General features: G+C 37.3%; 1 protein-coding gene across 1 annotated transcript; it reads right to left on the bottom strand.

The window, feature by feature from the left end:
- Positions 1–3,017: 3,017 nt before the first annotated feature.
- On the bottom strand, positions 3,018–24,913 carry LOC107800615 (suppressor of RPS4-RLD 1). Its single transcript, XM_016623814.2, has 24 exons — positions 24,582–24,913; positions 24,358–24,467; positions 21,593–22,281; positions 20,969–21,013; positions 20,701–20,802; positions 20,539–20,619; positions 15,739–15,805; positions 15,264–15,364; positions 15,024–15,131; positions 13,920–13,990; positions 13,691–13,747; positions 13,387–13,495; positions 13,200–13,280; positions 12,343–12,429; positions 10,802–11,008; positions 8,278–8,612; positions 6,770–6,856; positions 6,400–6,499; positions 5,840–5,931; positions 5,684–5,722; positions 5,462–5,552; positions 4,299–4,396; positions 3,915–4,223; positions 3,018–3,254 (listed from the first exon to the last, which is right to left on the bottom strand). Exons 1-23 carry the CDS (start codon positions 24,701–24,703, stop codon positions 3,935–3,937), a joined length of 3,168 nt encoding a protein of 1,055 aa, XP_016479300.1. The 5' UTR covers positions 24,704–24,913; the 3' UTR covers positions 3,018–3,254; positions 3,915–3,934.

The following is a 24,913-nucleotide window of genomic DNA, read 5'->3' as shown; positions in this document are numbered from 1 at the left end:
AATAAACTCGGGGGAAGCAGTTAATAGGGGATCGGGGCATAAATTCTTAAAACGACCGGTCGGGTCGTCACAATTATCCTTTTCAAATCAATAAATGCGTCTGGCATTTGATTTGCTATATTCTGTAAATGGATGATCTTCTGGACCTCCTGATTATATATAGGGGTACGTGGATAAAAGTGAGATAATGATGAAACTTTCCACACAATTTCTCTTTTGATTTCCTTTTTCTCTCTCCCTAATTGTGGGAAATTTATTTCATCAAACCGACAATCTGCAAATCGAGCAGTAAATAAATCTCCTGTCAATGGTTCAAGATAGCGAATAATAGAGGGTGATTCAAACCCAACATATATTCCTATCCTTCTCTGTGGTCCCATTTTACTGCGTTGTGGGGGTGCTACTAGCACATATACAGCACATCCAAAAATTCGCAGATGGGCAATATTTGGTTCATGACCAAAAACTAATTGTGACGGAGAATATTTATTATAATGTGTCGGTCTGAGACGGATAAGTGATGCTGCATGGAAGTTAGCATGGCCCCAAATAGTAGTGGGCAATTTTGTTTTCATAAGTAGTGGTCTTGCTATCAATTGCAGGCGTTTAATAAATGACTCTGCAAGGCCATTTTGAGTATGAACATAAGCTACAGGATGTTCAACTTTTATCCCAACTAATAAACAATAATCATCAAAAACTTGAGATGAGAATTCTCCAGCATTATCAAGGTGAATAGACTTTATAGGATAATCTGAGAATTGTGCCCTTAATCGAATTATTTGGGTTAATAGCTTTGCAAACGCCAGGTTGTGAGATGATAGTAGGCACACATGAGACCATCTTGAAGATGCATCTATTAGGACCATAAAATATCTAAACAACCCACTTGGTGGGTGAATAGGTCAACATATATCCTCATGTATACGCTCTAAAAAGGCAGGGGATTCAATGTCAACATTCATTGATGATGGTCTAGTGATCATTTTGCCTTGATAACAAGCATCACAAGAAAATTCGTCATTTGTAAGAATCTTCAGGTTCTTTAATGGATTTCCACTCGAATTTTCAGTAATTCGTCTCATCATTATTGATCCAAGATGGCCCAAATGGCCATGCCAAAACACAAAAGTATTTGAATCTGTAAACTTCTGGTTTACGATAGAGTGTGCTTCAACTGTACTAATTTTTGAATAGTATAAGCCAGAAGATAAAGTTGATAACTTTTCTATAATGCATTTCTGGCCAGAAATATTCTTTGTAATATAAAGATATTCCATGTTTATTTCATCTATTGTCTCAACATGATACTCATTTCGGCGGATATCTATAAAACTCAACAAGTTTCTTCGGGACTTGGAGGAGAAAAATGCATTGTCTATAATAAGTTTTGTTCTCTTAGATAGAAATATAATGGCTCTTCCGGAGCCTTCAATCAAACTTATATTACCAAAAATTGTTGAAACATTTGTTTTTTTCTTATGCAAAATAAGAAAAGTATTTCTGATCCTTGAATATGGCATGAGTTGTTCCACTATCAATAACACAAATATCTTCATGATTTGTCTTTGATCCAAACATAATTTGAGGATTATCCATATTCTCTCATACTTTCCAAGTATTTGCTCGAGATGGTAGAGTCTCGTGTTGATAACGTGTTATAAAATAAAGACTGTAAAGTAAAGACAAGTATAGAGAGAAACTGATATATTATTCGAATTCAAACTGATGTACATAATGAACTGAAATCTCTTCCATTTATAGAAGAAAAGAAGCTGATATATAAGCTGCTACTACAAGCTTCTGTGTCCTGTGTAAGCTGCTACTGCAAGCTGCTGTGATATTTATCCATAACGAAGTACTGAAAGGATAAGCTCATTGTACCCAGTATGGATAATCTTCCACCGGAGGTAATGTTTATCCATAACGAAATATCGAAAGGATAAGCTTATTATACCTGGTATGAATAATCTTCTACCGGAGGTAATATTTATCCATAATCGGGTACCGAAGTGCTAAGCTTTTTCAGGAGACTTATTTCCAATAGAGTACTAAATAGACAAACATATTTACGGCGGAGTCCCATATGGATAAGCTTCTTCAGGAAGCTTATTTACAATGGAGTACTAAATGAACAACCATAATATAATATATTTATAACAATTTGTTATTTAAAACTGCAGTGATTGTTCGAAGCTCCATAAATGAGGAATATGGATGGCTGAAAGGGTAACATCCATTCATTTGACAGTTTCTTTTATTAATTGACATGAAGTGACACGACTTTTGGGCTTGTTAAAGCAAAATAAATAAAGCAAAAATGGAATAGTATGAAAAAGCCCCAAAAATCTGAGAAAATAGATAAGTATAATATAATATATTTATAACATAGATAGATAGATAGATTTACTTAATGGAGAATACAGTTTTTCTTTAATTTTTGGTCCATCGGTAGTTATTGCATCTCGCTTTACAACTATCCGATACGACTCATTTCTGTATTTTTCTTCCCTCTTTAAAGAAAATATCTTTTTCCTGAATAAATTTGGAATATATTTTCTTCTCATTCAACTAAGGGTGTGGGCTCAAAAAGAAATTGCTTTACGCTATATCATTTTCCATCCTGTTTCTCGTTGCAAACCATAGACCAGAAAGCTTTTCTATACTCTTCCTTCCTCACCAAAATAAAATGTTTGTTTCCAGCTTTAGGAAACCAGAAGACAATACAAAACTAGGGTATGGAATTCTGAAAATACACATTTGTGCGTTGAGCATGCATACCAAATGGTAGAGTAACGTTGGCACTGGGGCAAAAGAGGTCTAGTTTTATACATTAAGCGCTTATCCATCAAGTACTGTATCAATGGAGTAAACTTCTCTGTGCGCTTATCCACCAAATTGCAGCTCAGTTTACGTTAAAAAAAAGGCGCTTAATTCATTCATCACCACCCTGCAAACTAGAGAAGAAACCGGCCCTTCTAACTGTATATAGAAACACAAAATACAGAGAAAACAGAGACTAGAAGACCCATTTATTATTCTTTTTAAATAAGCATCCTGAAATCTAAAAGAAAGGAAAAATGAGGTGGTAGATCATACACAATACAACAAATATACAACATCTCACAAGTAATGGTACACTTGGACTATGGCAATAATGTAAAAACCTTTCGCCTCAATTCATCCGTTACAGGATCAAGAAGTCCGGTAATGCACCAGTGAAATTCCTCCAGAAAAATTATCTCAGATGAAACCTATTTGCAGGGAATATATGGGAAAGTTAAGATGTCAAAAAGGGGTAATCCACTAAAGTAATTGCAACCTCACATTTAGTAGAAACATTTCACATTGTTCTCCCCAATAAAAAGAATTGCAAAACTCAGAAATAGTTAAGAGCAGCTTTAGGGCTCATGAACCTTGCCCTACCAAAGCCAAATAGCATTCATGTCCTTGTGGTTTAATGTGCTAGTACTGTACCCCATACTTTTACCACTTAAATTTTAAGTAATTTCCTTCGATTTTCATTCTAATGACACTACACTTGACAGAGACCAAAAACATCCAGTTGACTGAACAATCCTTATGCTTAGCACCACAGCCCCCAAATGACGGTTCTAGTCTTTGTAGCCACCAACGCTTCAAGCCTACGGTGCTGGTGGCCTAAAAGACTAGAAGAACCTCATTTGAAGTGTACTGTGCACGCGCCTCTTTGTCGAGTCGATTAAGAATCTGCCCCTCTGTCAAGTGCATGGTCTTAGTAAAATTGAATATTAAAATTGGAGAGGTGAAATACGAGGAAAACCAATACACACAAGGACGTGCTCCACATTTTGCTGAACTACAAACAGCAAACTTAAAAATCCAGCCAGAACAGAGTAGAGAAATTTGTTTCCTGCATATGTAAAGCGACTTACCAATAAATGACGTATTTCCTTCAGTCTGAATAGGAGCTCAGAGCAGCAACAACTGATCCAGTTGTCTCAAATGTTGATGTGACATCTGGGTAAGTTTTCCAGGATGTGCTGACTTTGAGAGATGGGTACAACCACCTCTTTACAGAATCTACAAAAGAACTCGGGTCAAACTCCAGGATGGCTTCCCAATCCACCTGCAGACCTTTTGGAATGCTTCCTGTGAACTCCATATTAGCAGCTAGGAGTAATCCAAGCAAAACTATGAACCCAACAACAGCAGTTCCTCTGGAAAGCGGCATGAAATTGTACCTGCAACAATTATCAGCCAAATTTAAGCCTACACTTCCCTTGAGATCAAACAATCAAAAAGTTAATATGCCTTACCAGTAATATGTCATCCTTAAGATTGCATCTCTCACATTTTCAAGCACATCAAAATCTGTTGACCCATAATTCTCACCACAGTAAGCATCGCAAAGCGCCTGCACAACCATTTTGTATTCTACTAAGTTAACTAGAACACTATCATTTAAATCCCAAACAGAAGCCGCGCACATGTGTCTCAAGAACCAATAGAGAGAAGAAAAGGGAAGACAAAGTAAACTACACAAACCGAAGTAAGCAATAATTGCAAATGAATGGGCATACATAAAGCCTAAAATAGTAGGTCTATGAACATGTTCAAGCAAGAAATATACACCAAACCATCACGACAATGATACTCGCAAAAACCCAGGATCTTCTCAGTTATAATGATTACTTTTAGAAATGTCTTAGGCTGGAAAAGGCTCATTACTACAGCTGACATATGTGGCCGTGCTATATATAACAACAACGCACCCAGTATAATCCCACATAGTGGGGGTCTGGGGAGGGTAGTGTGTACGCAACCTTACCCCTACCTTGTAGAGATAGAGAGGTACAATAGACCCTCGGCTCAGAGAAGCATAAGCACCACGTTAAAGAAGAGAAAAACAAGAAGCGCAACAGTGAGAAGCCATGTAAAAGCAGCACAAATAACAACCAAATAATCAGGTGACCACAATGAAAGAAATGACAGGTAGTCATAGAAATCTAATGCCAACAGAATACTAAAGTACGTACTAATACTACTGGTATGACAGGGAGAACACTAAACTAACTACCCTAGTACCCTAATCTTCGATCTCCACACCTTCCTATCAAGGGTGTGGCTATATATATAGAGAGAGACTCCTATACAAGTGAGTCTAATGAACACATTCTCGAGCAGACTAATATAGGCTTAATTGTAAGACTTCACTGACCACTCTCTGGGCAGGCACAGGATGGATGAATCTCTTAAAAGTGAGTAGTCTAATGAGAACATTCCCAATGACTAATATAGGCTTATTGTAAGACTTCACTGACCAATCTCTTCGCAGGCACAAGATGAATATACTATGCAAAATTGCACTGTAAAGTAATTATATGTCGACTGTCTTACATTCATGTTAAATTGCTTTTAAATGTCCAAAAACTATGTCCTGGCAGCAGAAAATGACTTTCTAGGTAAAAATAGGGGATACCTCCCAGGCGAATGTCATCTCCATATCAAAGTCATCCCATCTAGAAGGTGTACAAGGTGTTCTAATTGCAAAGTCGTAACCAATCTCACCCCTGGAAGGAACAATAAGAGTTGACAAGCAGTAAGAAAAATTGAACTAATATAAGCAATAATTTACTCAAGTCACCCCCTCCCTCTCCACACACAAAAGGTTGAATTCCAATAAGGTTAGATGGTGTTCTACATTTTCATAAGAGTGATCCTTGTTCCTTCAAGATGCTTCCTGATCAATCAATAAGAAAGGAGGGAAAATTAGAAGAAGATCCTGGTGAGAGAAACTATTCAAGAGTGACATGCTGCTATACAGTATAAAGAGGACTACAAATTTAAAAAAAAGTACCCTTCAAGTGCCGTACTGTTACACCAGGTGGCCAACCAAAAGTCTTGACCAACAACTCTGTGAAGATCAGAGCTGGATTCTGCAGTCATTATCTGCAAAGTACAGCACAGCTGTTAATTAACACCCAGAAGAAAAAAAAAAAGCATGGCAACAAAAGTTTTAATCCTAGCAAGTGGACATCTAAAAGGTGAGAACACAAAAAAGCTCCCTAAAGGATAGTGATACTGAGAAAGAAGAGATTAATAAGCAGCCAGTTTCAAGTTTCATAGGGCCACATGAAGTTGCATTTACAGTTTTCCATCTTAAAATATTTGGACGGAAGGTACTATTAGTTGGATTTTAGAGAGCCATTCAGATACATCTAAGGAAGAAATGTGACCAATATAAAATCAGCTAATAAAGATTTCTCAACTTGCTGGATTTATTGTCATGGAGATGCTATATACTTAGTATTTTGACAAGAACCAAGAAAACCAATTATCAACCACCAAAAACTATACAAGTGCAAAAGTTACAACATTGCAGAAGATTGAACTAAGGTCATAAGCAAAAAAACTCACTTCCTGCAATTTCCGCTCTTCAGAAAGATCAATTATCTTGTCTTCCTTGTTGAACACTGATTTCTTCTCCTTAATAACAGCCTTGGCAACAGTCAAGGTTCTGAACATTGACAGACAATAAGAACCTTGAGAAGGAGCTAATACAAATCAGAAAGGTTAAGCTATTTGACCGTAAAAAGCAATTTATTGATGTGATGGACAGCAGCAAGAAGGTACTGTAAAGTAATTACAAGAGTAGCATCAACTACAAGCAGTGTAACAAGCTCAAAAGGTCAATCATGGCATCAGTATCATTTGCAACAGTCATATTACACCCAAAAAACAGTAGAGAAATACACCTATACTTAATCAGAAATGTTAAGCAAATTACCTTTGAAAATTGGGATAGTAGCGAACAACTTTGGCTTGACCGAGAACAAGAGGAGTGTTGGACCCAAATCCAGAATTGAATTCCTCACTACGCAAAAAGACGGGAATCTCAGCAGAAAGTAAAGATAAAGCAACATATTAAAAATTAGACTTGGACTTTGAGAAGCATAGATGAAAAGTCTTTCCGTCAAACACGGTCCTTCTCGCTGGTGTCAGAGAGAACATGTTCTCTCGTCTAATATGTGAATAAGCAGTAAATCCCAGTGGAGGCAAAAACACTATGCGGATTTCTTCCGATATATCCAAGCCTTGGTGGACAGTGTTACCTAGTACCTGTTGCTGGTGGGAGGTAGCAGGTATCCCGTGGAATTAATCAGGTGCGCGCAAGCTGGCCCGGACACCATGGTTGTCAAAAAAATGTGAATAAGCAACAAATGTGGAACAATACAAAGAATCTACCTTAAATACCATCAAACAAGTGCATCTCTAAATTTTCTCCTACGAGTGAATTTGGACGGTGTGTGGGTACACATACAGTATCTGATATGATACGCTGAGGGTTCACATAGGATACAGCACCGTATGATTTAAAAAATAATCAATATTTTCAAACTTTTTACTTACAAATAGCCTTATTAAAAAAATAAGGTACCTTTGGGTTGAATTGCAAACATTTGGGGCCAAAACACAGCTTTAAACTATGGTTTTAACTTAGTCATTAAGAAAATTTGGTCAACCAAGTCTGGAATGCAGCAAAATTCCTCTTTTTACAGTTTTAAATAATGACTGGGCAATTTCACTAATGAAGCTAACCATTTTGACTTTTCCACTTTTGTCTTCAATAATCATAATGCTTCTTAAAATATCATTTAGAATGTAAATGTATAATGCGGAAAAAAAATGATGCCTGTGGTTTCAAAAAAGTTCATTTTCGAATTGTACTCAAACAAAGTACAGTTTTCATATACATACCCATGCTACATAGAGATTGAGCAAATATAATGTGGATCCCATCCATATATTGACGCATAAGACTAAAATCAGGACCTTTTCCATATAAGATACATAGATGATAGTACCAAAAGAACCAACAAGAGTGTTCGGATTTGGTTTTGGTCTAGTTTCTTGAATAGCTCCAGAAGCTGCAACCACCAAACTTCAAGTATCTTATATACTGCAATCCTTTTTTTTCTTTTGGTAAGTCAAAAGTTATAATAAAAATCACAAATCAACGAGTACTCCATATGAGAGTGAAGTACAACACCACCAATAAAAAAAGAGCTGGAACGTAGAACTAAAAGAATTGAGGGAAGCAAGTTGAGGGGGGTTTTCATGCTCGAGGCGAAGCGACTTATTTTAATAATCTTTATGCACTTAAATTCAAAAAGAACTTGGAAAATGTATTTGTTAAAATGCTGAGACCAAGTATAGAAATAACCTTTAATAGCTAAATAAAATTCAGTACACTAACGCTCGGTTAAGGGAATAAGGGAAAACAAGATGGACTACCTTAACTTGTTAATCCACACCACTGGATCACATGGTTCAGATATTTGTCTCCATTTGACAGCCAATGAATACAACTGGTTCCATGACATTGTAGAACGCCCAGTTGATCTATCGTCAATCAAACTGTATGAAGTAGATGTTTCTGAGGAACTGCTAGTGCTACAACCAGCTCCACCTCTGTTTACACTAAGTGAATTTACTTTTTCCCTTCTCCTGAGTCTCTTCCCAGACTTTGCTGTGCCTTTAGTTGAGTTTCTCCATTCAGCTTGTAACGCACGCCAAGCTTTTGAGACTTTTTGTGCTATCTCAATAGCAGCTAATCCGGCCATTCGGTGCTGATAATTGCAAAAATATTCTCAGATTTGGATGAAAGAATAACAACAATGCACAAAGCATGTTTGTAGCTAAAAGAACAGCATATGAATAACATATCAAATAACAAAAGATAGTGTCTACTTTCACAAAAAATTACGAACTCATCATCTGCAATCAACATACTTATATCATATAAAAATTGCAAAAAGAAAAGAATGTCAATCATTAGGTCTAAAGGCGAAATTTTGATCATGGAAAAGCAACACAGGTATGGAAAGGCACAAACCTAATACTACAGTGTACTACCATTGCACAAACTAACTCATCCAAATAACTACAAAGAGCATCACAGATGACAAAGGTAATTGTCCCACAACATACACGATTAGAGTCTGAAGCCCAACTGCTTCATATAAGTCGTCTCCTCCAAAAGTGAGGCAGGATCAATCATAGACATGGCCTGTAGAACAAAATAAACTTCTAAATGTTTAACCACCCTCACTGCATCATGTATCAATTGAACTTACAGCCTAAAGTAAGGCGTCTGGACAAAGCAAATGATGCGGAATGCCACCTCAAACTGCTCCAATAGTTATTTGTTCCTCCATCCAGAGAATAACTCAAGCAGTTTACAAGCCATTTTGATATATAACAGTATCAAAGGTATGACGGGATGGAGATTGTCTGAATTTTAGGAGGTTGAGGATTAAAGTTGCCAATATTCTTGGAAGCTTTATTCCTTATCAGGTCTGTATTGTGAATTATGGTGAAGTGGTGCTTTGAAAGCCAGGCGTTACTTAGGAAACCAATCACTTCATCTATTAAAATTTATTCCCAGAACTCATTGTCTTGAATAATTCATGTATATTTATAGTTTCTGCTCTGCTCAGATTTCTAGTAATTAGCATTTAATATTTGATGTCTGTTTTCCATTACTCATTTATCACCAATAGTTATGATGCTATACATGCCTATGCCAATGCAGAAGACCCTTCATTGGTCAAAGAGCCAGAACCAAATCAACATTTAACTTTTTGCGACGAGAAAACATCTAGTACAACTAATTCAGTGGTGCTTAGATATACGAGCTAAAAGAATAATAGAACATTTTAAAGTATCATTTTTTGTTAAAGAAATGGTTAAGTGGTCAACTCAAAAATGAAGGGAATAAAGGACAAGGAAAAGTAGTTCCCCTATTCTCTCTTTTCCTCGGGATGACTTGGCAGATGCTTTGCAGCAACAATGAGGATTGTTATATCAGCTTTTACTCTATAAGTTGCCTTCATCTCTTTTTGTACTAGATGAATTTCTAAACTTTGCAATTTTTACTTTAACATTATTCAGTGGAAATCTTCACATCTGTAAGTATTTTTTATTAGCTGCATGTTATTCATTTTAGACATTTGTTTCACTAGAAATGTAGACTTGACAGTGATCTTAATCTTTTTTTCTTTTTTGGGATAACCATAGTGTTCCGGCCAGATTGTGCGCACCTCAACTAATTCCACAGTTTACCTGCTACCTCCTACCAGGTACCGGGTAACTCTGTCACTAAGGCTTGGGCATATGGAAAGAAATCACCTAGTGTTTTTGCATCTGCTAGGATTTGAACGTAAGACCTCATGGTTCTCAACCCACTTCATTGACCACTAGGCCACATAGATAAGTTATCATTCAAACGGTGAAGTATAAAATGTTAAATTTTTCTTTAAGATCTAAATTTTGTTTTCTGTGCAACGGAGAAGATAGAACACTAGTCTACAGATAGTGAAAATATTTCTGATGAAAGATAACCATAGAAACATTATCTCATTTGAGATGTGTTCTTTAATATTTTCATGGAATATGACTAATCAAGGAATGGAAAACACGGAGTGTGTAGAGCAGAAGCTGGAGAGAAAACTTCGAGTGTGAAAATAAAGACATCATTCTTGTAACAAGAACTTTCTCTTTGTATTTGCATATTAGTCCCAAATGCCCCAATTAAAAGGCTTCCAACACAAACAAAAGCTTCTGATAACATTTGCATCCTTTCCTTCAATTCTCTCATCATCTATCTAAGAAAACTCCAGCATAGATGTGAATGCATAGCATAAAAAGGTATCTAAAAGCAATGGGAAATCACAACCTGGTTTCTCAAGGAAAACGTAGAACGCCTGGATTAAAAAAAAATGATAGTTAACTAAAGATTTAACTCTTTTAGAATTACCTGGCGCCTATTATGCAAGAAACCAGGGCAATGATACTGGATCTTGCTGCCGACAGAATCTGCAGCCTGTAGAAGGGCAGTTTTTTGCTTGGTGAAAGTAAATTCTTGCTTTCTTCGCTTTCCTTTTTTCAAAGATTCTTTTAACGGAGGTTGCCTGTAGACCTTTTCACACACATTTTTTGGGTGCAGCCTTTTGCACCAATACTCCTGAGAACAGAAAGAAGGAAAAGGGAAGAATTAAGAAAGAAGCATAAGAACACAAAGTAAGTGGAAATAAATCACTTTTAAGATAAGGAATTCACTGCCAACAAATGCACTTTTCAGGTGACAGTTCACTTCATAGAGGTATTTACCACTTTAGACCCCCAAGATAAGACTGTTAACGTGAATGCATACAAATGCCAAATAATAGTGAATGAGCATGTTAAATGAAAGTGCCTGCCATGTTATATGGAACTGAATGTTGGCCGGTAAAGAACTCACACGTCCAGAAGATGAAAGTAGCGGAGATGAGGATGTTGAGGTGGATGTGCGGGCATACAAGAATGGATAAGATTAGGAATGAAGATATTCGAGAGAAGGTGGGCGTGGCCCCCATAGAGGACAAGATGCGGGAAGCAAGACTCAGATGGTTCGGACATATTCAGAGGAGGAGCACTGATGCACCGGTGAGGAGATGTGAGCGACTGGCTGTAGTGGACATGCGGAGAGGTAGAGGACGACCTAAGAAGTATTGGGGAGAGGTGATCAGACAGGACATGGCGCGACTTCGGATTACTGAGGACATGGCCCTTAACAGGGAATTATGGAGGTCGAGTATTAAGGTTGTAGGTTAGGGGAGAGTTGTGAATATTTCTACATCACAATAGAGTGAGACTAGCCAGTTAGGAGTTAGACTAAGAATGTCATTGGTCATTTATTGATGCAGGGCTTTACCTGCTAGTCTTACCATACCAGTCATCTTTTTCGTATGTCGTATTCTGTATTTCATATTTATTGTATTGCTATTATTGTATTGCTGTTATTTTATTATGCATTTTTATAGTACTAATATATCGGTTTCGGTTGCTTTTTGAGTCGAGGGTCTCCTGGAAACAGCCTCTCTACCCTTCGGGGTAGGGGTAAGGTCTGCGTACATATTACCCTCCCCAGACCCCACGTGTGGGATTATACTGGGTTGTTGTTGTTGTTGTTGTTGTTGAGCATGTTAAATGATATGGAGAAACGTACTACTGCTTTTAGAGAGTTGTACTTTAACGAGAATTCAGGGAAGCTTAGAATTCAATTCAAATCTAATCAGTATGGCCTTATTTCTTTCAACTTCCTTCATTCTCCCGGTTCTCTGCACACCTTCAAAGTTCTATGTAATTCCCACCAGATAGTACTTTTTGCTATATCATAAAGCTGCTCTCAGATCGAGGTGGTCCACTTGCTACCAGAATGTTTCCTTCTTCTTTTTTCTAATGAGCGATGCTATCAAAATATATCCTCAGGCTCTTCAAATAGATTAACTAAGCATTATATTCCTTTTTAGGCATTACCTTGAAGAGCGGATCAATATCTCCATCAATATCAAACCAACAAAATTCACTGGTGATCTTTGACGCTGAGTATAATGCAATTTCTTTCTGCAAAAGAAAAATATTGAAAAGTAAAACATAAGCTATTCAAACAGAAACAGAAAATGGAGAAATAGTTACAGAGATAGAGAGATCAATTGGTGACTCTTGATAATAGCGAGGAGGTCTCGGCATCTATGAAAGGAGGTTATTTGCAAGAGAGTGAGGAAGGAGAAGAGGAGCACATAACTAGGATGAAAAGAGTTGGCACATGATTATTAAATGGTAAGGGTAGAAAATACGGATTTTACCGTATATATTATACTAAAGTGAGAAAAACATCAGCCAAATTAACTAAGTTCGCAAGCTAGTATCTGTCAGCTTGAGCTTTTGGTAGGGACATTTATGCTAGGTTTGAACTTGCTAGCAGCCTAAAAACTCAATCATAATCAAGCTTAAACCAAGCCGTGCTTGGCTTTTTCACCTGCACCCTCATCTCTTGCTTCGACGTCCAACAGTGGCTTAAGGGAACAAAATAGCAGACAGAACTCAGAAACTTCGCTACTGTTTGAACAGTATGAGGGTAAATATAACATTGCTAAATATTCTTACTACTAACTGAAGTAAGTGTAATACTGCGACTACTAAAATGGCTAACCAACCAAAAAGACAAATCTTAAATTTGAGGTCTGCCTCGTCCAATTGATTTTTATTCCAGCAAGGTACCATCTAGACAGTTATGAAGATGCCAATACTTAAAAAGCAAAGAGAAATTAGTGCAACAGGCGTAAGAATGAACCAGCTTGATGACGGAAGTCTGGCATACCAAAAGTTATTACCTGATAGAACGCTAAGCATTGAAGCACAAACTTTTCCATAGAATCTAATTCAAGATCTAAAGCAGCATCATAGTCCTTGACCTACAGCACAAAATCAGAATCAACAATCTGAAAATGGAGACAACAAGCACCTTATATAATTATGAACATTTAAAGTCACAAGAGATGAGTTTGAGAGCTCTCATACTGCTTCTTTATATTCTCCAATAGCATGATAGCATGAAGCTCGTAGATACAAGCATTCAACGTTTGCACTATCAATAGCCAACCCCATTGATAGATCTTTTATAGCATTCCTGTAACAGTATATATAAGCAGTTAACCCCTGCTACATCTTTCAGTGAAAGTGGATTATGATAAAGCAAACATGGAAAAAAGGTAAAAAGAAAACACAGGACAGTGAAAATTTTCAGAAGGAAAATCCCACAAATCAATACCATAGTGATTGCATATTCTACTGCCTTTAGTATATAAGAACATAAGATATGTACCTATGCTCTCCCATTCCATGAAGTAGCAGCCCACGCAGGTGATATCCTTTTGCATACCTTTCAGCGAAAAAGGATAATTAGAGGATGGATTATCAGCTATTTCCCGATTTAAGGACAGAGTATGTACTTCACCGTTCAAATACTCAAGATCAGATAATAAAAAATAAGTAAACCTTTTTTTGATCAGTGAAAAATATGTAAATATCAACATGAGATGCTCAGTAATTACCTCCCATCTATTTGCAAAAGCTGATGAAGGCATTCCAAGGCCTTCTCTGAATTTGCCAGGTCTTGATATAACTGCCACCACGAAATAAAGGTTCAATTATACACCATTAGAATAATATCTTGAAAGAAATTTCATTGTTTTGCCCACATCTAAATTAAGTGATTTAGCTCAAAACCAATCAAGAATCTACCAGCTAATGGGGAGATCCTACTTGAAAATGCAACAAAAGCTATTACAATAAATGAGCATTGCAACCCAGAAGTTGAACAAAAGGCTAATTGATCAACATCTAGCAGACATTTTCGCCAATCAAGACTGTAAGTTAGCGCTGTCACACAATATCTATAAGAGAGCAAGGCTCTTCTATCACTTGTACGCAATTGAATGTCTGCTTACCGTGTAAATCTTGATTCTTGAATTTCTTAACATACATGGAGAAGTTTATATTACCTCAACCTTCAGGTTTACAGACAGATGAAAAAAGAGGCTATATAAACAAGAAAGCGGGAAAACAAAAGGGAAATTTTCTAAATCAAAGGGGCAACTTCCTCATCTTGTTTTAATCCATGATTAAACAAGGACAAACTTCCTCAAACTTTCTACTTCCGTTCCAACTAAAACTGTTCCCATAATATCCCGTAGTATTTTCCACTGATTTTGAAGAAGTTTCCAAAAAAGTGAAGTCAATTCTAATCGCTCGCCTTGGTATACTTTTTGCAAACACAAATTCAAATTTGACCAGCATCGACAGCTTGTTGGCGGCAGCAAGTATTTATTTTACCAAACAAAACAAAGGGAAATCGAAAATAATTTAAAAAAAAAAAGAAAAGAACAGAAACAATGAGATCAATGACCAGAGTCATGCACATCTGAAAAAGAAATACTAGTAGAAATGAAAATTGGGCTTTGAAAAAATTAACGATATAAACTGCACCAAAGCACGTACAAAGTTGAAATTTGTAAATAAAAAAACACACAAACACATTATTCTAGGGCTTGCGAACCCATCAAAAGACTATATCACTAGCAGTACCAATAGAAGTATTAGGATTCCACTTGGCAGGAAAATAGGATTAAGAGTATTCAGTATATATTCAGAGATACCTGTGCTAGATGAGCCCAAGCCTCAAGGAAATTCCTTTCAATTTGGATTGCTTTCTTATGTGCCTCCTCAGCCCTTCTATATTCTCCTAGAGAGGATAAGGCCAAGCCCTGATAATTTTCCAGTTTTCCCCGCCAGCATTATATCATTATTTGTCCAACAAAAATATTCTCAAACTCATGCCGATAAACATGGTTATCACATTCTATAACAATTAGCCGAACTCAAGGTCATAGACTCACCAAATATGTATATGCAGATTTGTTATCCTTATCAAACTTTACACATCTAGAAAGGTCTTCAACAGCAGCTTTGAAATCTTTAAACTTAAAATTGACAATTCCTGCACTAATTAAGGTCAGTTAGTGCTTTCCATGTTAGATTGAACGGAGACAAGTCGAATGAAATGGTCCTTTTTGAAATCTCAAGTAATTGTGAAACAGTCAGCCAAAGGTCATCTGATGCTAAACAGTTACAAGATGAAACCACCTATGGGCCTTAATAAAAAATTTCAGTCCCGTAAGAAAGATAGGCTGAGCCTTAATACATTGGAAGTTTCAAATGACACATGCATAATCTATCAGCCATAAAAAGAATACTACAGAAAGTAAATATGCCTCGAATGCTGTTATATTTACAGGAACATCATGTCTAACTACTTTAACAGCACAGATCTATCTTTCATAGTAAATCGAAAATTCAGTCCGGGTAAATCACCTCTTTCATGTAAGATATCGGCAGAGTCTGGCTCAAACTCCAAAGCTTTAGTCAAGTCTGCAATTGCCTGGTAAAAATCATTTTATTTAGATACATCAATATCAATCATATTACTATTATTGTGAAACCAAACCTTTTAGGGCGTGATAAGTCTTTAACCATAACTACCATCACTCTTCATGGGATCATTGGAGGAAACAAAAACTAAAATGGAACACATCAGAAAGTTAAATTATGTTATAGACTACCAAGAAACTCCCATGATCAAAAGCATGCAGCTGAACCATTCTATGATCCTGATTGCATTTTAGATATTGACTTTTACTGGAAGATGGCCATAAGCTGTGATATAGCTCAAGCCTAGAAAAGACACTCTCAGGATAGACAGCGACCTTCACATTAAAAGTTAAGCTTTTTCAAGAAAACTTTTGAGTGTTACTTAGACCACCCGAAGCCATTTCATCTCCATCGTTAACCCTGTAAGCTACCACAATCTGAAGGAAAATTTCCAAGTGCAGCTTGATAATGGCCCTAGCGGTCTAAATGGAGACTGATTTGCTATTAATGAACAATTAGCTTCAGAAATTGATAGCACAAGTGATCAATTCAGCAATTCCACACATTTACATTGTGTATCACACCCACCGGAGAAATGAATGAAAGTTGACCTTGCAAAAAAAATTACAGAAAAGAATACCTGATGACAAAACCCAAAAGGTGTTGCTTAGCATGATTCAAGGAGATTTGATTTAGGAGTATTGATTAGCATGATTTCATGAGATTTGATTATATTTAGGAGATCTGATTTTATTCTGATTTTATTTGATTTGATAGCTGGATTGATTGTATAGATTTATTTTATTTCCTTAATTAGCATTAGGAGCTTTGTATAAATTTCCTTGCTCATGGGATCTAAACATACACAGAAATACAAGAAGCCTTCTTCTTCTCAAAATCTACATGGTATCAGAGCCATTGCTGCTTTTTTGAGGTAAGTTAGGGTTCCCTTTTATCAAAGAGGTCGTGTTTTCTCTCTCTTGTTGGCTGTCCGCACCACAAACACCTTCTGATTTCCTTCTGATTGGGCTGAAATATGGAGACATTCAAGGAGACGATTTCTGGAGAAATCTTGTCTTCGGATGAAATTCACCTTCTCCGTCGCCTCTTAGCCAAACTTGACTCCACTAATGTTGTCACATCCAATTATGTGCAATCAGGTACTGCCTTTGCTGATAACTTTAATTCTTGGATTGTCGATTCTGGTGCAAATAGACACATGACAAACTCTTCTAAAGGCATTCAAAACTATTCTCCGTGTCCCAAAGGAAATAATGTTAAAATAGCCAATGGTTCTTTAACACCTATCTCTGGAACAGGTTCTGTCATTTGTACTCCTAATATTAAACTATCATCCGTGCTCCATGTCCCTGAGTTCCCTATCAATCTTTTATCTGTTAGTGCCATCACCAAAGCTCTAAACTGTAAAATCGAGTTCTTTCCCGATCATTGTATTTTTCAAAATATTCAAACAGGAAAAAGGATTGGCAGTGGTAGATTGCATGATGACTTGTATATGTTAGATGGGATTCAAAACTCTAGTCAAGCATTTTTTTAGGGAAGTAAGGATGTCAACCAAGAAATAATACAACGGCATAGACGGTTAGGACACCCATCATTCTTTGTATTGAAGAAGTTATATCCCGATTTGTTTTCAAGGACTCGATTTGAATCTTTGTTCGGTGATGTGTGTGAATATGCCAAGCATACTAGAAACTCTTATCTTGTGAGTGATAATAAAAGCACAACTCCATTTATGACTATTCATTCTGATGTATGGGGTCATACCCAAACTGTTTCTTTGTCTTGTAGTTGATGGTTTGTTACTTTCATTGATTGCTGCACTAGGATGACTTGGGTATATTTGTTAAAAGCCAAAAGTAAAATTTTCTCTTGTTTTTCAGTCATTTCATAAGATGATTTGTACTCAGTTTGATGCCAAAATAAAAATCTTGAGAACTGACAATGGCAGCGAATACATGAATAAAAGATTTGGTGCTTATTTGGAGTCCAATGGGATAGTGCACAAAATGGGATCGCTGAAAGAAAAAAATAGGCATTTGTTAGAAGTAGCAAGATCTCTTATGTTCACCATGCATTTACCAAAACCTTACTGGGGATGCTATTCTAGCGGCTGCCTATCTTATCAACAGAATGCCACTTAAACCCCTCAATTTTCTCAGTCCTCTGGAAACTTTAAAAGGTAAGAATGAATTTATTGTTCCTCCAAAGGTGTTTGGGTGTGTTTGCTTTGTCCACACTAGAAATGGGAAACTTGATCCTAGAGCTATAAAGTGTGTTTTCATTGGGTATTCTCCGACACAGAAGATTACAAATGTTATCATCCTCCCTCTAGGAGATCTTTTGTTAGCATGGATGTTATCTTTCGAGAATCTGAGCCCTATTTCAATATTACCTCATCACCTCTTCAGGGAGAGAGCAGTAAGGAGGAAGACGTGATTCTACCTAGTTCCATTACTGGACCTCTTGATGACATTGTCTCAGGGGAAAGTGAAATTGGAGAAAGAATTCAGGGGGAGACTATTGGGCATTTGGATCGGCCTGATTTGAAAACTTACTCAAGGAAAAATAGAGCAGAAGAAGTCATCATGCAATCTACCAAAGCTGAACCTTCTTCTACTGGTTAGTTATCTACATTGCCTAATGAGTTAGATGAACCTATTGCTCTCACAAAAGGAGTCAGATCTTGCACCACCAAACCCCCGTTATCTAATTTTGTATCCTATAATTCTTTGTCTCCCTCCTATAGAGTCTTTGCCTTGTCTATTTCTTCTGTGTCTATTCCCCAGAATTGGAGGGAAGCTTTTGCAGATCCTAAATGGAAACAAGCTATGACTGAAGAAATGAAGACCTGGTCAAAAAATGAGACATGCGAACTTGTCACTTCACCACCAGACAAGAAGTTGGTTGGCTGCAAATGGGTTTTTACTGTGAAGCGCAAAGTTGATGGCTCAATTGAAAGATTTAAAGCAAGATTGATGGCTAAGGGATTCGCTCAGACTTATGGAGTGGATTATCAAGAGACATTTGCCCATGTTGCTAAGATAAAAACTATTAGAATTCTTTTATCTTGTGCAGCTAATCTTGATTAGGACTTGCAACAGTTTGAGGTGAAGAATGCATTTCTTCATGGAGACTTAGAAGAAGAGGTGTATATGGAGATTCCTCCTGGATTTGATACTGCACAGAGTCAAGGAAAGGTATGCATATTGAAGAAAGCCTTATACGGACTGAAGCAATCCCCCAAAGCTTGGTTTGACAAATTCAGCAAAGCAATGATCTCCTTCGGTTACCAACAAAGCAACGCTGACCACACCCTCTTCATAAGACATCAAACGGGTAAATCACTTTTCATAGTTTATGTTGATGACATAGTAATGACAGGAGATGACAAAGAGGAGATGTCTTGATCGAAGAAGTTGTTGGCACATGAATTTGAGATCAAAGATCTAGGAAAATTGCAGTACTTCTTGGGAATTGAGGTTGCTAGATCCAAAAGAGGAATTTTTATTTCTCAAAGGAAGTATATTCTGGATCTTTTGAAAGAAACTGGTATGACAGGTTGCAAACCCGCAGAATCGCCCATTGAAAGCAATCACAAGTTACAAAACGGAGTTGGAGAATCAGTTGATAAGGAGAGATATCATAGGCTGGTTGGAAGACTCATTTATCTCTCTCACACTAGACCAGACATAGCCTATTCAATTAGCCTGGTGAACTATATTGCGCGGACTCTCCAAAACAGTTGCCGCACCCATGTTGGATCCTCCAAAAATATTGTATTTTTGGAGGATCCGATACGCACTCATTGATATTTTCGGAGAGTCCGAGCAACATAGCTGGTGAGTCAGTTCATGCGTGATCCCCGAGATCCTCATATGCAAGCTGTCTTTCACATTTTGCGGTATCTGAAGTCTGCTCCAGGGGAAGGTCTACTTTTCTCCAAACATGATCACCTCCAAATAGAAGCCTTTACAGACACAGATTGGGCTGAATCTCTAGATGACATAAGATCAACATCCGGTTATTGTACGCTCGTAGGAGGAAACTTGGTTACTTGGAGAAGCAAGAAGCAAAGTGTAATTGCTAGATCAAGTGCGGAGGCAGAATATAGAGCTATGGCCCAGGGTGTTTGCGAACTGCTTTGGCTACAAAAGCTACTACAAGAATTGAGACTGTATGAAAAAGGAAAACTTTCCTTGTACTGTGACAATAAAGCTGCCATCCGAATAGCTCATAATCCAGTCTAGCATGACCGAACAAAGCAAGTGGAAATTGATCGCCACTTCATCAAAGAAAAAGTTACAACTGGTGTCTTGAGTTTGTTTCATGTGCCATCGGAAAAACAGCTAGCTGATGTGTTTACCAAAGGTCTCAACAAGCGAACTTTCCATACTTTGAGCTGCAAGTTGGGCATGTGCAACATCTTTGCACCAACTTAAGGGGGAGTGTTGATTAGCATGATTCAAGGAGACTTGATCTAGGAGTGTTGATTAGCATGATTTCAGGAGATTGATTATATTTAGGAGATATAATTTTATTTTATTTGATAGCTGGATTGATTGTATAGATTTATTTTATTTCCTTAATTAGCATTAGGAGCTTTGTATAAATTCCCTTGCTCATGGGATGTAAACATACACAGAAATACAAGAAGCCTTTTCTTCTTCTCAAAATCTACAAAAGGCAGCTCAATAAATAGACAAAATACGAGGCTCATACCTCAGCAGATTCACCTAAAGCAGCACGGGCTTGCCCTCTGCGTTTCCATGCCTCCCCAGCAGATGGATTTGATTGTATAGCCTGAAAGGCAGATAGAAAATATTACAACAGCAGCTGAAGTATTACAATAAGTGGTACTCAATATGCCAAATCAATGCAAACCTTGGCAAAATCAGCAATAGCTGCATCAAGTTCTCTTTGAAATGCCAACGCTGTTCCCCTGCCGATAAGTGCCTCGGGGTACGTCGGATCTTCTTCTAGTATCTGTGTTTTAGGTAGAAGAGAAGAAGCTCTGTAATTAAGTTCATCATACCACACACAAGTCTTCCGTTGAATCCATAAATCAAAAATGAAAAAGTCATAATAAAGCACAAGTTACATCTAGCAGCAGAATTAGTAAACTACTAAGAGCGGTAAGGCTAATGCTAACCTGGTCAAAGATGGACACGGCATTACCATATCTTCCGTCGTTAACCTGAAATCACCAGAAATGTTGTTTTAGACTTCCAATGACATTCAATACACGATGAAGAGTACACAATTACCACTACTACGCCTCAGTCCCAAGCAAGTAGGGGTCGGCTAGATGGATCCTCACTGACAAATAATAAAAGCTTAGAAATTAAAATCTAGCAACTGAAAAATAGGAGTTCTAAAAATAGAGCTTAGTTGCCTCAAGCTTGCACAAATGCAATATCTTCCAATTTAGTTCACAAAAAATTAAAAGTGGAGTGTAATCAGAAAATTACAACTGAAATAGGCAAAGTGAACATAACAGGCATGAAGACTGCAGTAGAAAATCTTGTCTATGCATAGCATGGTACCCCCAGTTCCTAGCAGATAGCAGAATAAGAAAAAAATGATTTCTCTTGTCCGACCTACTTAATTTGGTACAAAATAAGTGCACAATTAGAGACTTGCAGCTGATTTATCGTTATTCGAATTTCAATAAAGAAGAAGAGCATATTAATAACCAACTGCACTAGCAGAAATTATCAATCAATGAACTAATTAGTGCTGTCTTCATTTTAATATCACAAGATAGGCAGTGTACCTGTGCTATTCCCCTTGATAATCGAAAATCAACATTAATTGACTTGGTCTTGTTAATCCTGGTAACACAGAATTTTTTGTTTCTCTTGCCTTCTTCAGTCAATTCAAGGCGAACGTCGCATTTATTATTCAACTGACAGAGAATTTCCTGTAACTCATTTGGTTCTGACTGTTCACTTGATTCACTAGTTACAGCAGATGATTTCCTACTGTCTTCAGATATATCACTTAATTCACTGCAAACCAGAGATGGATAACCCAACTTTTTGCAATTGTTCTTGGTTCCATTTGCTTGTCTCTCATGCAATCCATTTGGTTGACGGTCACTCTTCTTATGTTTTTTGGCATTATTACTTGAGGAATTTTGTAAAACAGAACTATCATTTGATTTCTCACAGCTGACCAACATCCCGCTGCTGCATTCTTTGAGCTTTCTATCTGAGGCCTTACCAATATCACAAGTTTCAGCAGATTTGGTACAAAGCAGAGGCCCAGTATTGGATTCAGGACCAGATGACTCCACAGAATGATTGTTGGTGGCAGCAGTGATATTCTGCTTCGCATTTTTGAGCAGCTCTTCAAGCTCTAATAGTTGCTTTAAGTCTGCAGACTGATGAACTGCATGTTCATGCCCTTGCTCCCAAATTAGAAGAGCTTCTTCTTTCTTACCAAGAGCAGAAAATGCACGTCCTAAATGACAAGTAACTTCGTCACATTATACTTCAAACTCAAAATCAGTTTAGCATAAAACTGCCAGTTTTTTCAAGCTTTAAGAACATCGAAATTTCTGCAGCATATGCTAGAACCACATCTAGGGAAAATCCACAGAAGTCACACTAGAGAATAATTGTCAATACAGATATATAGCTTCATTTCAAGGGCTTAGTTACACACAAGAGACAAAAATGTATTTGATCTTTTACGTGACCTAACAGTAAGAGCTGCTGCTGTGATACTAGTGTCACATCTTTATGCAGTGGAACCGGCCTTTTTATTGAAAGTGAAGGTAAAGCTGCGTAGAATAGACACAATATGGTTCCATCCCTCCCTCCCTGGACCCCGTGCATAGCTTAGTGCACGGGGCTGCCCTTTTTATGTATGCCAAGAATGATGCGCCTCTTAGAATTCAACCATCTGCCTCTGAATGTATGAATCTTGAGACAGTAAGCACGGGGCGGATGCACGCTTACCGAAGAGGTGTCGCGCGACACCGCTTCGTCGAAAGTTTTTACTAAATATATGTATTAATACTGTACGGAAACGGATAAGTAGGAAAAAATGACACCACTTGACATAAATTGTGTCTTGATGTGTTGGTTATGTGCTTGATTTTGCTCTAAGAGGTCAAAGGTCCAAATCTCAACTAGCACATTTTTCTTTTGCAAATATTTGAGAGAGCCTTTGTGGTTAAAAATTGTGATGAAGTAGAATTGAACTCAGGACCTTTTCTAACTTAAGACTCAACAAAACCAATAGATTAAGGCTACTTCTTTGTCTAAAAGTACGATAATCAAAGTTATATTCCAGTTCTTCTATAAATTTCGACACCGCTTACAAAAATTCCTGCGTACGCCCCTGACAGTAAGATCCATATTGGTAGCAGCAAATGACACTTCCATTCCAATTATTCTCAGTGACCTGTTGGAAGTTATTTACTTTATCAGTTTAACATATAATGCACTTGTGTAAATAAGGTTTTTCCACAGATGCATAAGACGGTTAACGCATAAAGACCAGCTCCGATCACACCTCTAGAAATCTACTTTTTTTTTCCTTTCTAATTGGTCCAATCACTGAGAAAATTAGGGAATCAACTACCAACGTGGTGAGTTCAAACTAGGAAACCATACAAACTGTTATGAAGTGTTTTGCACGCCCTATTCATGCATTGAACTTCATCGCAACACTATGTTTGGTCCAAGGAAAGAAGCAAAAGGGAAACACATCAATTTACTCTCCACCTGGAACTAATTGTCGTCGTCAGCTTGTACGCCGGCGTTGAGGGGGCCAAAGCACCCTGGTCGAGCTTCTAAGGTTAAATTGGTTTGTGGGTCATTTGCTTTGTACATTTTGACAATTACTCTAACGCTAGTTCACCTCCGGATACCATGTTATGACTTCGGAAACCTTGTTATGACTTCTCTTTCTCACAATTGATAAGATTTTTTCGATATCCCACGATATCAAAGGAAGGAAATATGACTAACAAAATTAGGACGACAATTAAATATATTTTTCCTCCTTCCACTAAATCTTGGATGGTAACATAAATATCTCCTTTATGTAATCCTACCAGGGTGAGAGAATAATTCGTAAGCCCTACTTTATTTTCCAACCCTTCCCTTTTTATCCCAACCAGACAGTGTAAAAGTTAAATCATTTCCAAAATACAATCCAAAACCACTACAGGATACAGAATGCAAGTTCAATATGACCTTCTCAACCTCAATCAAGCTTTGAAATTATAAGCTAACCATTACTTTGGCGCGTACGTGAAAGTGATTGTCAATAATAGGGCATCACTCGAGAGGTGCAACAGTTCACAAGCTTTACAAGTGTTTCATCTAGCCCATCATCTATATTGCAAAAAGAACCTCTACAACAGTTGACTTCACAGCCTCGATAACGATGCCATACCAGAATATATCCATATCCAAAATTAACATTCCAAATGCAATCGCAAAGCTCTAGAATTTCTTAGGCTTTTTTTCTTTAAATACGCCGTAAAAGCAGTTAATTGGAAATGCAAGGGAAAATGAAGAGAACCTTTAAGTATGTAAGCTTGAAGAAGCTTAGGATCGAGCTGAAGTGCCTTATCACAATCCTTAATAACATGCTTGTGAAGCTCCAATTGACTATAGCAAAATGCTCGGTTACTGAAACAAATTGACCCATTTTTTTATTCAGAAAATCAATCAGCTCATTCATAAATCTCCAAAAATCTAATAAAGCTCATTCAAATTAAAAAAAGGTTATAAAAAATAGCGGACCAGATGTCTTGAATGACGCAACTCTGAGCAAGAAGTGAATCGAGAATTCGAATTGCTTTGGACCATTCCTTGGAGCTACAAAGCTTCGCCAGTTCAATCCTCTCTGTAACTTTTGACGTCATCGGCGGCTCCAAATGGATCGGAAACAGCTGAATTGATGCGATTGATTTTTTCTTCAGTTGTGTTGTGAGCTACTGAATTTCTGATCTTGCGGCTGTAACTGTTTTGTGTTTTTTTAAAAAAAAAAATTCTTTTACGGTGTGTGGTGGTAGAGAACGGAGGGGTAGAAAGGAGAAAACGAAGTTGAATGAGGAAACGGAGAGGAAAGAGGT

Source organism: Nicotiana tabacum, chromosome 3 (assembly GCF_000715075.1).
Source record: "Nicotiana tabacum cultivar K326 chromosome 3, ASM71507v2, whole genome shotgun sequence".
NCBI lineage: Eukaryota > Viridiplantae > Streptophyta > Magnoliopsida > Solanales > Solanaceae > Nicotiana > Nicotiana tabacum.
The sequence above is the reverse complement of the archived record's forward strand: the minus strand, read 5'-3'. Positions and strand labels throughout refer to the sequence as shown.